Consider the following 15,135-nt stretch of genomic DNA (forward strand, 5'->3'; position numbering starts at 1 on the left):
ATCTTTTGTCACTTCCCTCCATTGCCTCTCATATCCAAGATCTTCCCAGGAGTTGTAGGAAATGTAGCATCCATGCAGTTAGTCATTTACCTCCTAGGAAACCTTTGTGCTCTTGGGAGACAGTGGCTTCCCATTGTGGTTAAGCTTAACCATGTTTGGCTGATGCCTGGATAGAGCTTCATACCCTCAGCACTGCCTAGTCACCTTTGACTTGTGGTTAGAAAGATCAGCCATATAATCCATCATGATGATATATTATGATGATTTATATAAGAAACTGGGACTTTTTTTTATCTCAGCCAAAACTACTCTTGTTTTAAGATTAGGTGACTTTCACAGAGTTAATAGAGCAATATCTTTTCAACTCTTACTTCTCTATTATGTAAAGCTGTCCTTGAATAATCAGCTGTTCTTTCCAGCTGCCACAAGTTATTTGTTCTTTGAAAATCTTAGTGACTTAGTGGAGTCCTTCAGAATAAGGAATTTGTTATGTTCGGGTTTTGGGGTCTTGCCAGTGGTTCTGTTTTGCTTGCTTTAAACAGATGTAAAATGATACTGAGATTATTGCTGCTTTATTTTCTGTTGTGCTAGCAGCATTTCAGTACTTTTGTGGTAGGTTGTTTCTTTTACGTAAAAAAAAAACAAGTAAACCAGCTGCAATCTAAGTAGGAAACACAAGAATTTAGAATGTGTGTGATGGTTAGATTTTGCTTCTGATTTCATCAGGAAAAGTTGCTCTCTGGACAGACAGTTTTCTGGCATTTATAGTTCATTGCTTATGTGAGAGAGTAAAATGCATATTGATTAAAGGAAGAAAATTTATTACTTAGGGAAAAGGATGGTAAAAAAAAGACCCTAAGCAATAAAGGCAATTCTTTTTTAAGCAGAACACTTTCATTTTGTTTCATTTTTGTTTACCAGTGTTCTTACGAAAACTGCTGTTGGGGCTACTTCAGCTGAGATGATTTGGCTCTTTTTTGTGGCTTTCCTCTTGTTCTGTACATCAGCACTGTGGTTATCACACCAGCTACAAGAACATCTCACATGCCTTTGGCGTGTAAGCACTCTTAGTCCAGATAGGGCGATGTCTCAAATCCCCCAAAGATTTTATTTATTGGCCAGGTGCGGTGGCTCACGCCTATCATCCCAGCACTTTGGAAGGCTGAGTGAATCACCTGAGGTTAGGAGTTTGAGACCAACCTGGCCAACGTGGCGAAATACCATCTCTACTAAAAATACAAAAAATCAGTCAGGCGTAGTGGCACGGACCGGTAATCCCAGCTACTCGAGAGGCTGAGACAGCAGAATCGCTTGAACCCAGGAGACGGAGGTTGCAGTGAGCCAAGATTATACCAGTGCACTCCAGCTTGGGTGACAAAGCAAGACTCCATCTCAAAAAAATAAAATATATTTATATTTAATAATTTTTTTTTTGAGATACAGGGTCTCACTCTGTTGCCCAGGCTGGAGTGGAGTGGAGTGATCATGGCTCACTGCAGCCTTGACGTTCCAGGCTCAAGTGATCCTCCTGCCTCAGCCTCATAAGTAGCTGGTGCTGTAGGCATGCATCCCCATACCTGGTTAATTTTTGTGTTTTTTGTAGAGGTGGGGTTTTGGCGTGTTGCCCTTGTTAAAGATTTTAAACAAGAAGTTGCAGAAAGAATTTTGTAGAATGCATTTCTAAATTTGCTCATATTTAACTTTTTTATTTTCATTTTCTTGATTAGAGTTGAAATGATAGGAGAAAGTTGTACATTTCTGTCCTTAAAGGTAATTCTTCAACTCGTGTCCTGAAGAAGGGTCAGGTCATTTTTCCCAGTTAGATTTTGCTGCTCACATCTGTAGGCAGAACAGTCAGAAGTCTTCAGCCTATTCCCAAATGATGATCAGTGGACTGAAGTACTAGAAGACCTCTTTTGTCAGAGCCCTGGCTACATATGACTTAGCTCACAAAGGTGACTCGTTTCTATGTAGGCAGTCCTTTGCTATTCTGTCATTTCATTTCAGTTTGGCATAGCCACTCCTCTTATCATTGTATAAAGTTGATTTTCTTAAGTTAGCCTCGCTAATGGTTTGTTTTATTTTTCTTCCCAAAGATAAAAAACACATAGTATATAACCATTCTCCAAAGATCTTTGGTGGTTGGTGGCATGGGCTAAAAAAAAGATACAGCAATAGGTAGATGATAGTTTCTAGTCATGTGGATTTAACTTCATTTTCTTTGGTTTGATGCCTCCTTGTAGCAAAGAAAGAAGTTGAAAGCTGGGCTGTTTTAAGTTCAGAGGAATCCAATTAGGGGTTAGCTCTGTTCCCATAAACCACTGTGCTGAGACCTTTTTGAAGGATTTTTTTAAAATAAAAGCATATTGCCTGCTGCTATTAGGAAATCTATCAAATAAATAAAAGGCCAGATAATTCTTCTCTGATCTTCATAACAGCATGGTATGGTTTGTGGCAGAGAGCTTAAAAATGTATTAGATTTGTCTTCAGTTCTTGTGTTCTTGGTAATTTTCTGTTTTCCCAAACAGAGAGTAAGATTTTAATCTCATGACTTCGGCTGATGTCAGTGGGGCTGAAGTTTCTAAATCACCCACGCACAGCACTAAAACTGTCACTGTTAATTGAGTCCAGGACAACTTGGAAACAAGTTGAGTGTTTTTCAAGTAGGTACTTCAGCATCTTAAGGAGATGTCCATGCAAACTATCACTAAGACAAGACTCATGACCATAATATAGAGCCTGTTAAACTTCCAACTGGGTTGTGGGTTTGGGGATGTTTCAATTAATTAAAAGTTAATTTATATGAAAAGTTCTTTACTAGAAGCACATTTTAAATGATTTTTTTTCTGCTTTTATGATTCATCTCAGACACTCAAACACTAGCCTGAGAGTTTGAATATTGCTGAAGCCTTTTTAAAAGTGATAGTGCCACTCCCTTAAAAATCATCATTGTTTAAATCTCTGTAGGGTGTTGGAATTGGTTGGGAAGAAAGGAACAGAAAGAACAGAACTTGGAAACAAATTTTGCCCATAGTGTTCTTGGTCACTTTTGCAGATCAGAGTTAGTAGCTGGTTCTCTAGCAAATCTACCACCTCCTATGTTGCCCTTAGGTGCCTAAAATATTCAAGACGTTCAATAAAACACAAGAAAAAAATGTGCTTTTATAACTGGATTATAAGACAATAAAATCTTATTTTTAAGTTATCACAAGATGTGATAAATGGATTATTCAAAAGGATATGGAAATGCTTATAAGCAAATCCAAGGAACTTTGAAAGACAGAGTGTGATGATTTTTTAAAAATTAAAAATTTTTTTAATTTTGAAAAATGTTAATACAAAGTATTGTACATAGGTAATTTAACACATATGTGTCCATGATTCAAAATGAACACATAGTAATATTCTGTCATACTGCTTCAGATTGTTTCACTTTTTAAGAAACCATTATGATTAAGTTCGGATTCCCCTTTGTTTCCCTGCCCCATGCATCTTCCTTCCTCCCCAAGGACAAGCACTATCATGAATTCAGTGCATTTGTAGTCTGTGTTTTATAATTTATTCTCATACATAAACAACATATAATTTGTTTTTGTTTTTAGCTTACATAAATGCTACCATACAATACCTCTCATTTTGCAATTTGCTTTATTCTCTTCAGTATTATATATTGAGGATTCAGCATGCTGAAAAACATAGATCTACTAATCATTGACTTTGCCTGCTCATAGTCTTTGCATACTTTTTCTGTAGAAGGGAAAGAGAAATGGACTTAAAGATGATGTATTTGAAAGACTTTAGCTGAGTTGGGATTTGTGAAGAGAAAGGGTTTGGATGGGGTGGGCTTTCAAGTCTGTGCATGAGAAGGAGATGATGGATCAACTAATGGGAGGGGAAGAAACCAGAAAGGAGCATGCCAGCTGCAAGTCCCAGGCATCTCTGTGGCAGAGGAGGGGAGGTGCACCATACACCCTGAGTGAGAATAGTGCTTGTGAGGATGGGCAGAAACACATTTTGGCTTACTAGAAAATAAATAAAGTCATTTGCCTCGACCACTTTGTTATACTTCTTGCTGTGGGTCCAGCAGCCTGAAACTCACTTACCCATCTAATAGAATCACAGCAGAGGGAACCTGGGAGAAAATGTGGTTCCTCCTTTTTAATTTTATAGATGAGGAAACAGGGGCCTGTCCAGAAGGGACTTGTGCTAGGATCATACTAACTAATAAGCAAAGCCAGGACCTACGTCAAATTTAGTTTGACAGCTGTTTGTCCTTTTGTGTTACTAAATTGATATTTGACATACTGTAATCAAGGCTGTAATAGGGCATTCATCTAATTTTAGTTTAAATAGGCATAGTAGGGCCTACAGAGGGGCATTTGAATAGGATGCATGAGCCAGGCACTATGCTAGAAAGGCTTAATTGAAGATTCAGCAGTGGGTGAATGGTCCCTGCCCCAGAAAGGGGATAGAGAAAAACCCAAGAGAATCTCAATACACTGTGCCGGTGGTATTAAGGAGGAGACCTGTGAACCAAGTGGTTGTTAAAGGAAGTGTTACAAAAGGAATGGAAAAGGCCTTTGAGGTCTGGGATTCTAGCAGTCTCCTTTCTGGTTTCCTCCCCTCCCCATCACCACTCCAGTCACCCCCAAATCCATACGTCTGGGCTAAAGAGATGTTGGCCCCTAACTGGTGAGTTGGTATAGACAGGACCTGTGACGCTTCCTGAATCAGTCTGTGGGGCATTGCCTATTGAATGGTATCTGTGGTTGATTTTCTGAGTGAGCCCTTCCCATGAGAGTGTCTCCTCTTCGAGTGTCCCCACAGACAGATCTTTCGTTTGTTTCTGCTTTACCTCTGGCTTCCTGGAACGGTTCTGTTATGTGACTTTATAGCAGCACTGAGAGCTGATGGTAAGCCTTCTGGACACAGAGGCCTGGGTTTTTACGTCAGTGGCCCTTGTCAGCCAAGGGAGTGAAAAGTAAAGGAATTAAGATACAATGCTGTCCTTGCCAAATTGTGGTCTCTGCTTTATCTTTCAAGAAGTCTCCATTTTCTCTTAAGTCACAGTTTCCAGAGGTGCATGTGGGGTTCTGATGACCTTTCGTGTGTGGTTCCTGTCTCAGAGAATGGGTTGCAAAAAGCCCAGCGTAGTTAAACTTTTGAGATTTTATATTCTGTGCTTTATTACAGTCATACAAATTTTGTAACCCCTATTGAGGGCTTTATTTATGTATTTATTTGTAATTTAGACTTACACATTGATGGCAGACACTTTCACTTTTAGTTTTGGTAGCCTCTCAGCTTCCTGTCTGAGAAGTTCCAGACTTACTAGTTTTTGTTAATTAGAAATCACATCTGTCACTCCCTGAGGGCCAGGAAACTCACCCTTCCCATGAGATCACTTGAGTCGTCGTTCCTCTCATTAAGCTGTAATCTGTCTCCCAGTCTCCAAATAAAGACACAACACTGGGGAAAAAAAAAAAAAAGAAATCACATCTGCTCATGTTTTTCCTCCTCCAAATAACATCACAGACCTGCTTCCTAGAAGAGGACTGCAATCTGTAATTTCAGTTAGTCACACTCTCACATGTGAGTGACTTCACTTTGAAATTCAGAGGCCACTTGTGGCAGCAGTGGAAACTCAGAATCTGGAATCTGTTTGCTTTGTCCATGTGACCTTGGGTTTGCTTTCTTTTCAGATTGCAGTGCTTTTGTCCACAAAGGCTGCCGAGAAAGTCTAGCCTCCTGTGCAAAGGTCAAAATGAAGGTAAGACTTTCTGGCTAAAAGAAGGCTTAAAATAAAAGAGTTTAAACCAGCAAGATCCTCAGGAGTTGGGAGAGTTGAGGTTGTGGTGGATTTTGTTTATTTTAATCATTCGGTACCAACTTTGAGAACGAATTATAACTAAAAAATATTTTTTCTCTTAAGCGATCAATCCTCTTCTTGAGTAATACTGGGGAATTAGACTTTGAGGAAAGAAAATGCTTTCAGAACTTCTTCATGTTCAATATACATTTCTTCGCGATTTTAATATTTCCGTGTTGCTATTAAAGTGGTTTTCTCATACACTTGTCTTCTTCCTTCAGGACCATCAGGGCAGCAGGTGGAGGTCAGGGGCATTGATCTGCTGGTGGGGGCGGGGAGGGTGTTACGGTTAGCCCTAGCCTGTCTGGTAGCACTTTTCTCAGGTACATAATACAGGTGGCTCTGATCACATGATGTAAGAATAGAAAGTGCCTGTTTTATGATGGTATCTGCCCTGAACGTGTATGCTATGTAGTCATGCTTTTCCAGTGGCCTTTAAAAAAAAAGGTATGGGTTGGGGGCCATACCTTTTAGGCAGCCTGTGAGGTTTTCAGTGTTCTAGTCACCTGTGTCTCTTCATTCCTCGTCAAAGGAATGCTTTCCAACTATGTCAACACAGATGATTAATGAGCTGTGTGCTTCGTCAGTCACCAAACAGTTATCTAGTGCCATGACCTCAATCTGGAATGTGCATCAGAATCAACTCGAGGGCTTATTGAAAGACAGCTTACTGAGCCCCACTCCCAGAGTTTCAGATTCTGGAGGAAAGTCCAGGAATTTGCATTTCTAGGAAGTTCCCAGATGATGCTGATAGTCCAAGGACCTCACTTTGAGAAGCACTAAAACTAGCATCAAAATGGCAAAAAATAGGATAGCCCAGATCTTCTTCGGCCCATGGACATATATTTTGTTTGGCTCATGTAGTACTTTTAAAATGTGAGTTAGTGCAGCTCTTTCAAAATCATGTTTTGTATCAGTCTGGATTCTTAAGTTCTCCTGAAAAAATTGGAAGATTTATAACCCTCGGCCCCCTGATATTTCCCAATACCCAGCACTCCCAGGTTTTCCTTTTTTCCATAGTAGTTACCACCTTCTTAGAGTCTTTATTTACCCATCTTTATTTATTATTACATAGATTTCTTATGGTCTGTATCTTCCCCCCACTAGAATATAAGCTCCAAACTCATTAAACAGGCTGAAGGCAGGAGTCTGCTCCATCAGTGGAGCCTGCAGGGAGGGAGGGATGGCTGGAGCTGAGTGGTGCTGCCTCTTTTAGACAGGATATGCCAGTTCCAGGCCGCCACTGCCTCCCCATACCCCACCCCACCCCAGCTTGCTTCTGTCATTTGTTACCTGCCGGCACCATAGTCATTTGAGTTTGTGATCTCTGGTAAGACTCAATTTTTGTGAATGTACTAGTTTATACAGAATGATCATAATAGAGATATAGCATCTCCCATATGAGAGAATATAACCTAAAAGGGGGAATTTTATTTTATTTTATTTTAGAGACAGAGTCTCGCTCTGTCACCCAGACTGGAGTGCAATGGTGCAGTCTTGGCTCACTGCAACCTCCGCCTCCCAGGTTCAAGCAATTCTCCTGCCTCAGCCTCCCAAGTAGCTGAGATTACAGGCGCCTGCCACCATGCCCAGCTAATTTTTATATTTTTAGTTGAGACAGAGTTCCACCATGTTGGCTGCGCTGGTCTCGAACTCCTGACCTCAGGTGATCCACCCGCCTTGGCCTCCCAAAGTGCTGGGATTACAGGCATGAGTCACCGCACCCTGCCTGGAATTTCATTTTAAATAGGAAGTAACCTATCTCAGATTAATTGCTTCAATCTATAATTTCTCAAGGTATTTTTGTTACATGGCTACAGCAAAAGTCTCAACTAAAATTAGTATTTTACCCAATAATTCAGCACCTTATAAATGCTAGTTACTGGAAATGAAATGCAAAAGTTAAAAGATGCTGCCCTTAAGGCACCAGCAATCTACTGGGGAAGATAGGCAGACAGTTACTATAAATGAGAAAGGGGTGCCAGTCACTGCCTTGGGTGAGGAGAGGAGAGAAGCTATAGATGACTTTACCAAGGAGGCAACACTTAAATAGTCTTGAAGGGGAAGAATGCCATGCCTCTGAAGGTGAGAAAAGCATTCCAGGCAGGATAGACAGCATCGGAGTATGTGGCAGGTTTAGAGGATGGCAATTGAGGGCGACTATGGCTGGGACACAGGGTGCTTAGGGCAGTGCGGAAAGCAGAGTGGGAAAGGAAGCTGAACTGCTTGCTCCCTTCCTACTCCGCTTCTCAGGGCTTGACAGAGGTGAATTGTCAATGGACTTACTTTCTTTCTCTTTAGCAGCCCAAAGGGAGCCTTCAGGCACATGACACATCATCACTACCCACGGTCATTATGAGAAACAAGCGTAAGTAGCTCAGCCCACCTCTCAATTCCCTTTCTGACTTTCTGGTTCTGAATGTGAAAATGCTGTTGTAATATTCAATTATTATTCATAGTCAAGATATGAATACCTATTTTGTGGTGAGAGAAGGCTGCTGTTTTATACTGCAGATTCCTTGACCCATACCTGAACATTATACCATCAGACCCTCTTGGAAGGTTTCTAAAACAGTCTGTGTATTAGCTTAAAGGCAGCACCTTTGCCCTGTGTGTTTAAGCAAGTGACCCCTGTGCATCTCAATTTCCTCTTTAATAATAGCTGGGAATTAAAAGACTTGTTTGCAGTGCCTTACAATCATACGAATCGAATGAGATCTGGTTTGTTATACTTCTTCTTTTTTTTTTTTTTTTTTTTTTTTTTTTGAGGCGGAATCTTGCTCTGTCACTCAGGCTGGAGTGCACTGGCACGATCTCGGCTCACTACACCCTCCGCCTCCTGGGTTCAAGTGATTCTCCTGCCTCAACCTCCCTGGTAGCTGGGATTACAGGCACGCGCCACCACGCCCAGCCTAAACTTCTTTGTAAACTGAGAAGTTGTAGAAAATGGTTCTTTTTTTATTATTTCTAAGGACCTCAAGTGTTACTCAGAATTGGATAAATCACACTCTTCGTTCACATCAAACTATTTTCAACAGTGCATACAAGACTCCACTTTGGTTTTACTGATACTTTTCCCTTTTCACTCCCCATTCCCTGTCTCATTCCCACTATAGTGTATTTAATGTATGACCTTCTAATCTGCCATATTTTTAGACATATGTATACTTTGAAAAAAAAGTATTATTTTGTGTGAATTTAAATTCGATAATATGACATATATTCTGCTTATTTTTTTCACTCAATACTGTTTTGAGATATGCGTGTTATTATTGTACGCTGTTGTTTCAGACTGTGGCAGGCTATCCTTTCATAAGCATATTTCACATTTTAAGTTCCCCTAGAGACAGAATATTTACATTGCTTCCAGCTGCTACTATAAATAATGCAGTGATTAATATCTCGTTAGCTGGCTCCATGGGAGCCTCTGTGAGACTTTCCCCAGGCAATGTTCTTGAAAATGTAGTTTTTTAGAAGTAGAGATTCTTAGGCCCTACCCTGATCTATGAATCACAAACTGTGGGATGGGGCCAGCATTCTGTGTGTTTTTGTGGTGCGTGGGAGTATGTTTAATAGAGACAGGGTCTTGCTTTGTCACCCAGGCTGGAGTGCAGTGGTGTGATCTTAGCTCACTGTAACCTCAAACTCCTGGGCTCTGGAACTCCTCTCGCCTCAGACTCCTGAGTTGCTGGCACTCCAGGTGCCATACCTGATTTTTAAATTTTTTTGTAGAGTTGGAGTCTCACTATGTTGCCCAGGCTCGTCTCAAACTCCTGGCCTCAAGCAATCCTCATGCCTTGGCCTCCCAAAGTGCTGAGATAATAGGCATGAGCCACCATACCCAGCCTGGTCTGTGTCTTAATAGATCTTCCAGGTGATTCTGATGCCCACTCAAGCTTGAAAACCACTGCTTTGTGCCTAATTTCTCTGAGTACCTCCAGATAGCTCCTGAATGGCTGTACTAGTCTTCACTCCCACAAGAGTGTGATTCCCTTTAGACATGTTTAATCTGGTTATTATCCGTCTTCACATGTAGATGACTAGAAGAGGAGCTTCTCCAGGTTGACACCCATTTCAGTCTGTCATCTCACCCATTCGACATACTTTTTATGTCTAGCTTCCTTAAATGCTTTTTTTTTGTGACATTATCTGTTGTTTCATAAGTCTGTTTTCTTTCTTGTTTTCATGTCTTAAAAACAAATGCCTATTATGTGCAAGGTTCTTGACTATTACCTTCGACCCCCACAAGTCTTCTTTTTTTTTTTTCTTGAGACAGAGCCTTGCTCTGTCGCCCAGGCTGGAGTGCAGTGGCGTGATCTCTGCTCACTGCAACATCCGCCTTCTAGGTTCAAGCGTGCTCCTGCCTCAGCCTCCCAAGTAGCTGGGATTATAGGTGCACGCCCCCTCACCCGGCTAATTTTTGTATTTTTAGTAGAGATGGGGTTTTATTATGTTGGCTAGGCTGGTCTCGAATTTTCAACCTCAAGGGATCCGTCTGCCTTGGCCTCCCAGGGTGCTGGGATTATCGGTGTGAGCCACCGTACCTGGCCCTGCCACAAATATTTTTATTCCTACTGTACTCCACTGAGGCAACATAGTGGTCTAGAGTACAGATTGTGAATTCTAATTGTATAGATTCAAGTCTGACACCACTGCTTAATAGCTGTGTAACTGTGGACATTACCAAACCTCTCTGTGCCTCATTTTCTTCCTCTGTAAAAGGGGATGATAATAGTATCATAGTGTGGTAGTCAGGTTTAAATCAGATCATACCTGTAAAGTACTTAGTAGTAAACACTCCTTAAGTGTTAGTTTTCACTGCTATAATCATCACAAATAAGGAAGCAGCAATATTGAGTCACTTACTTAGGTAGAATATGGATTGGTTACAAATAAGGAGAGCGGGTATTTTCTTCCCCCATGCTGGCTTTTAGATACAAGTTATTATGAGCTCTGCCTAACATCATTCTGCTTTTCCAGACTTTTCATTGATTCCTTCTACCTGCTTCCTTTTCTATTCTGTGTCTCCCTTCTACATTAATACTACATAATTACTTCTGTCTTCATTCCCACGGTTCTTCTCATCAGAATTGTCCTCTATTTTTCTTCTGACCCATCCACATCCTTGCCATTCTTCAAGAACTAGTGTTTCTTCCTCCGTCCGATTTTATCTGCTCGCTGACCTCTCTTCAGAAACATTCAGACTATGCCCCAGGCCCTTTAACTCTTAAGCTCATTCTCTTTTCTACCCACTTGCTTTTTTCCTCTTGGGTGGGGATGGGGGTGGGGGAAGAGGGGTAGATCCACATCCCATACCCCTTGTGTACTTCCTGCAGTTACAATTTGGTTGGGTTGTAGTATGTTGGGTTTCTGCTGTTTTATTGTGTCATCATCTTGTAAATAGAATTTGAATTGGAAATTAATGATTATATTAATGCTTATTGAGTCAAAGACATCCTGAAATACTGTGAAGTCATAACTACCACCCCAATCTTAATTTCCTTCACCTCTTGACACTCCTGGGGGTGGACAGACAATGCAGCCTGTGAATGGGACAGCAAGTCAGTTACCAAGGAAAAATGTTCCCAAGTGCCAGCGTGACCGCTTTAGCAAATTAGATCTCTAGTTTCCTCTTTTAGTCATGTTAATGAGAAACAAATTAGAATTGCCCCTTGAATAACTCAGATGATGGGTGTGCCAGCCCCGCCCCCATGCAGTCAAAAATCCACATAAAACTTTTGACTCCCCCAGAGCTTACCTGCTAATAGCCTACTGTTGAGCAGAAGCCTTACCAATAACATAAACAGCCAGTTAATGCATTTTGTTTGTTATGTGTCTTATATACTATATTTTTACAATAAATTTAGCCAAAGGAAAAAATGTTATTTGAAAAATCATACACAAGAGAAAATATATTTACTATTTGTTAAGCGGAAGTAGCATCATAAAGGTCTTCATCCTTGTCGTTTTCACATTGAGTAGACCAAGAAGGAGGAAGAGGAGGAAAAGAGGGGTTGGTCTTGCTGTCTCAGGAGTGGTAGAGGCAGAAGAAATTTCACATATAAGGGGATCTATGTAGTTCAAACCCATGTTGTTGAAGGGTCATCTATAGTTACAGATGTTAAACAAGTGTTAAATTTTCCTCATCTGTAAATTAAAGGAAATCATCAAAATCTGTGCTCTCTAGCAGTGAGCAGAAGAATCACTTGAGCCTGTAAGATATGTAGACTCTTGGGTTCCACCCCCAGAAGACAAGGTGGGGGGCTGAGATTCCATATCTAACGGCACTCTAGATGTTTTCATGGTGAACACTCCTAAAGAACGCTGCTCCCAGTTATCTCTAAGGTTCCTTTTACCCTTAAAATTCTTTCAATCTTGGGATCAGGCATGGTGGCTCACGCCTGTAAACCCAGCACTTTGGGAGGCCGAGGCGGGCGGATCACGAGGTCAGGAGTTTGAGACCAGTCTGGCCAACATAGTGAAACCCTGTCTGTACTAAAAATACAAAAAATTAGTTGGGTGTGGTGGCGGGCGCCTGTAATCCCAGTTACTCGGGAGGCTGAAGCAGGAGAATGGCGTGAACCTGGGAGGTGGAGCTTGCAGTGAGCCAATGTTGCGCCACTGCACTCCAGCCTGGGCGACAGAACAAGACTCCATCTCAAAAAAAAAGAAAGTATTTCAATTTTATTTGCAGTTTAAATGTTAAAATACGTAATACTCCCACAGGATTCTTTATCCCCGTTGCCTATCCCATCCCAGAGGTAACCACTCTTCTTAGTTTTTTTAAAATTTATTTTCCTGGAGTTCGCCTGTTAAAGTAAATACAACTTGGATTATTTTTCTTTCTTTTAAGCATGAAAGATAGCCTGTTATATATTTTGTTCTGCACTTTGATTTTCCTCCCCTTAATAGATCTTAGAGATAGATCTATCTATCTGTGTCAGTACTTAGAAAGTAGTCCTCATTTTTTGTAAGTGGCATTGTATTCTGCTATGTGGTGTACCATAACTTATTCACCAGTCTTGTGATACTCGCGTCTTTTCCAGTCTTTTGCTTTTACCTATTGTGTTGCATTGAATAACTTTGGATATAACATCATTTCACGAATATACAAGTATATCTTGAAAAATAAACATAGCCTGAAAGTGAAATTGCTGGATCGAAGAACATAGGCATTTACAATTTCAGTAGTTATCACCAAACTATCCTCCATGGAGTTTTTATACCAACTTACAGTTCCAGGGCAAATCTACTGTAAAGCGCCTTACTTCTGCTTGTTATTTGTCAGATGGGTCAGTACTAGGTGGGACTGGATGAGTGATGCTTCAGTTAGTGTCCTCCTTTTGCAGCCGCACAGCCCAAGGAGCGTCCTCGGTCCGCAGTCCTCCTGGTGGATGAAACCACTACCACCCCGATATTTGCCAGTAGACGGTCCCAGCAGAGTGTCTCGCTCTCCAAAAGTGTCTCCATACAGAACATTACTGGGTAAGCGGAGATATTTAAAGATAGCACAGTTGGCATCTAGGTGACAAGAGCATAATAATCACATCATTTGACAAAAAGCTTTTTTTTTTAAAGAAATAAATCTATAAAGTCATGGGTTGGTGCAGACAAGGATGATGGGGATTATGTTTTTGGTACATGTCATAATGGTCATTCTGTAGCAAGGATCTCCTTTAAATACCCTTAGCAGGCTGGTTGCTGTAGGCTTTTGTATATCATCAGCTCTACTTTTGAAGAATCTGAGTTCTCAAAAGATGATTTTTTTTAGATCAAAATAAGTAGGAATAAGAAAAAGGGTGATTTAATTCAGAATTTTGGGTTGCAGCCACTTACAGATGTCATGCTTTTCTATTGTTCAGATAAACCTGGTTGTTTTGTTTCTTATCTCTATTTTACATCTTTGCCTCTTAACACTTAAGTCAGTTTCATGGAGGTGAGTGCTGAGCCAATTATTACTATTAGGTTCCCACTCACTGGTTTGCACTGAGTTTTTTTACTGGTCTCCTGGCCAGGCCTGGGCTGTCAGGTGGTTAACGGGGGGCTGATAATGATGTTGCTGACTATTTTGGGTAAGATGCCTGCCTTCCCATCAGGTGAATAAGCCATTTCAAATGTAGGACTCAGAGTATCTCTTTAACCTATCTTGGAGCAAAATTCCTAACTATGCAAAAGTCTCCTTTTGTTTGTAATTCCTAACCTCTGTGCTGGCTAATGTTTTCTCCTTCTTTAAAAAGTTTCAGGTATTTTTGTTTTGTTTTGTCTTTATGTTCTCATTATTTCCAAAAGTGTACTTTTCAAAAGTTGTAATGTTACTGAAGTTTGTATACATCGTAACTTTCAAAAGTGGGTCTTTAAAGTGTTCTTGCTTTTGTGCCTACTCACACATCAGTTGGTTGCCTGCTGTGCTAGTTAGTGAGTTAGGATTGAGAAAGTCCAAAGAGAATGTAGTTGATTCTAAGTGCTAGATCGGTAGTTATTTAGAGAACAGAAAAAAAAAAAAGTGTACTGGTTAGGCAATAAGTTTTAAACAGAAAGTTTCTTATATAATGGGTACATGGTTTGATGGAAGAAAGTTCCCCTTGCTTCTTATCACTTTCTTTAAAAAGGCTCAAAAAGTCCTCACAATTTGAGTCTACAATGATACTAAATGCTCTAGACTTTGTTACCAGGCCGTGTGCATGTTGCTGTGGCCCCAACATAAGCAATTTGTCTTCAGTCACTGTAGTACTTCCAGCCAGTTGTTATTCTGGAGTCTTCAGGTACTCATTTAAGAATGCAAGCCATAGGCTATCAGAATGTATTTGACAGTATGGAATTTTTTTTTTGTCCCCAGAGTTGGCAATGATGAGAACATGTCAAACACCTGGAAATTCCTATCTCATTCAACAGACTCACTAAATAAAATCAGCAAGGTCAATGAATCAACAGAATCACTTACTGATGAGGGTAAGAGGAAGTTATGGCCTATATTTTATGCCTCTGTAGGGACTGTGTGTGCCATTACCTAGAATATAAGTCTTAATGGAGTGTTAGTGCCTGCCTCTTCTGTAACCCGTGAAGATTCTCTAAGTTGTCAGTGAAGTGTCCAGTGCTTTATAATGACTGGGTAATCAAACTCATCTAGCAGCTGTCAAGTAAAGGATGTCATTAGTTTCAATGTGGGCATACTCTTTAGTACAAATCTTTTTCTTCCCTTAGACTTTTGTACATGTACAGTTCTAGCTCACAAAGCAATTGTAATCCTGCTCTCTTAAATATGAAAA

General features: G+C 40.5%; 1 protein-coding gene and 1 long non-coding RNA gene across 51 annotated transcripts in view; one reads left to right on the forward strand and one right to left on the reverse strand.

Annotated features, from left to right (window-relative positions):
* Positions 1-15,135, forward strand: part of AKAP13 (A-kinase anchoring protein 13) — a 352,639-nt gene that overhangs the window by 307,899 nt on the left and 29,605 nt on the right. For 33 of the 50 annotated variants that reach the window (XM_015142950.3, XM_077940185.1, XM_077940183.1 and 30 more), the window contains 4 exons: positions 5,703-5,770; positions 8,171-8,237; positions 13,219-13,354; positions 14,706-14,818. In XM_015142950.3, coding sequence (XP_014998436.3) covers positions 5,703-5,770; positions 8,171-8,237; positions 13,219-13,354; positions 14,706-14,818 — 384 coding nt within the window. The remainder of the gene's footprint in view (positions 1-5,702; positions 5,771-8,170; positions 8,238-13,218; positions 13,355-14,705; positions 14,819-15,135) is intronic. The other 17 variants (XM_077940184.1, XM_077940186.1, XM_077940189.1 and 14 more) reach the window with 1 other exon arrangement.
* LOC144330080 (uncharacterized) lies at positions 2,777-5,494 on the reverse strand. The gene is made up of 2 exons (XR_013395942.1): positions 4,635-5,494; positions 2,777-3,479 (listed from the first exon to the last, which is right to left on the reverse strand). It is a non-coding gene; the product is annotated as an uncharacterized LOC144330080 (long non-coding RNA).

The sequence above is a fragment of the Macaca mulatta genome, chromosome 7, assembly GCF_049350105.2.
Source record: "Macaca mulatta isolate MMU2019108-1 chromosome 7, T2T-MMU8v2.0, whole genome shotgun sequence".
In the NCBI taxonomy this organism is placed as follows: Eukaryota; Metazoa; Chordata; class Mammalia; order Primates; family Cercopithecidae; genus Macaca; species Macaca mulatta.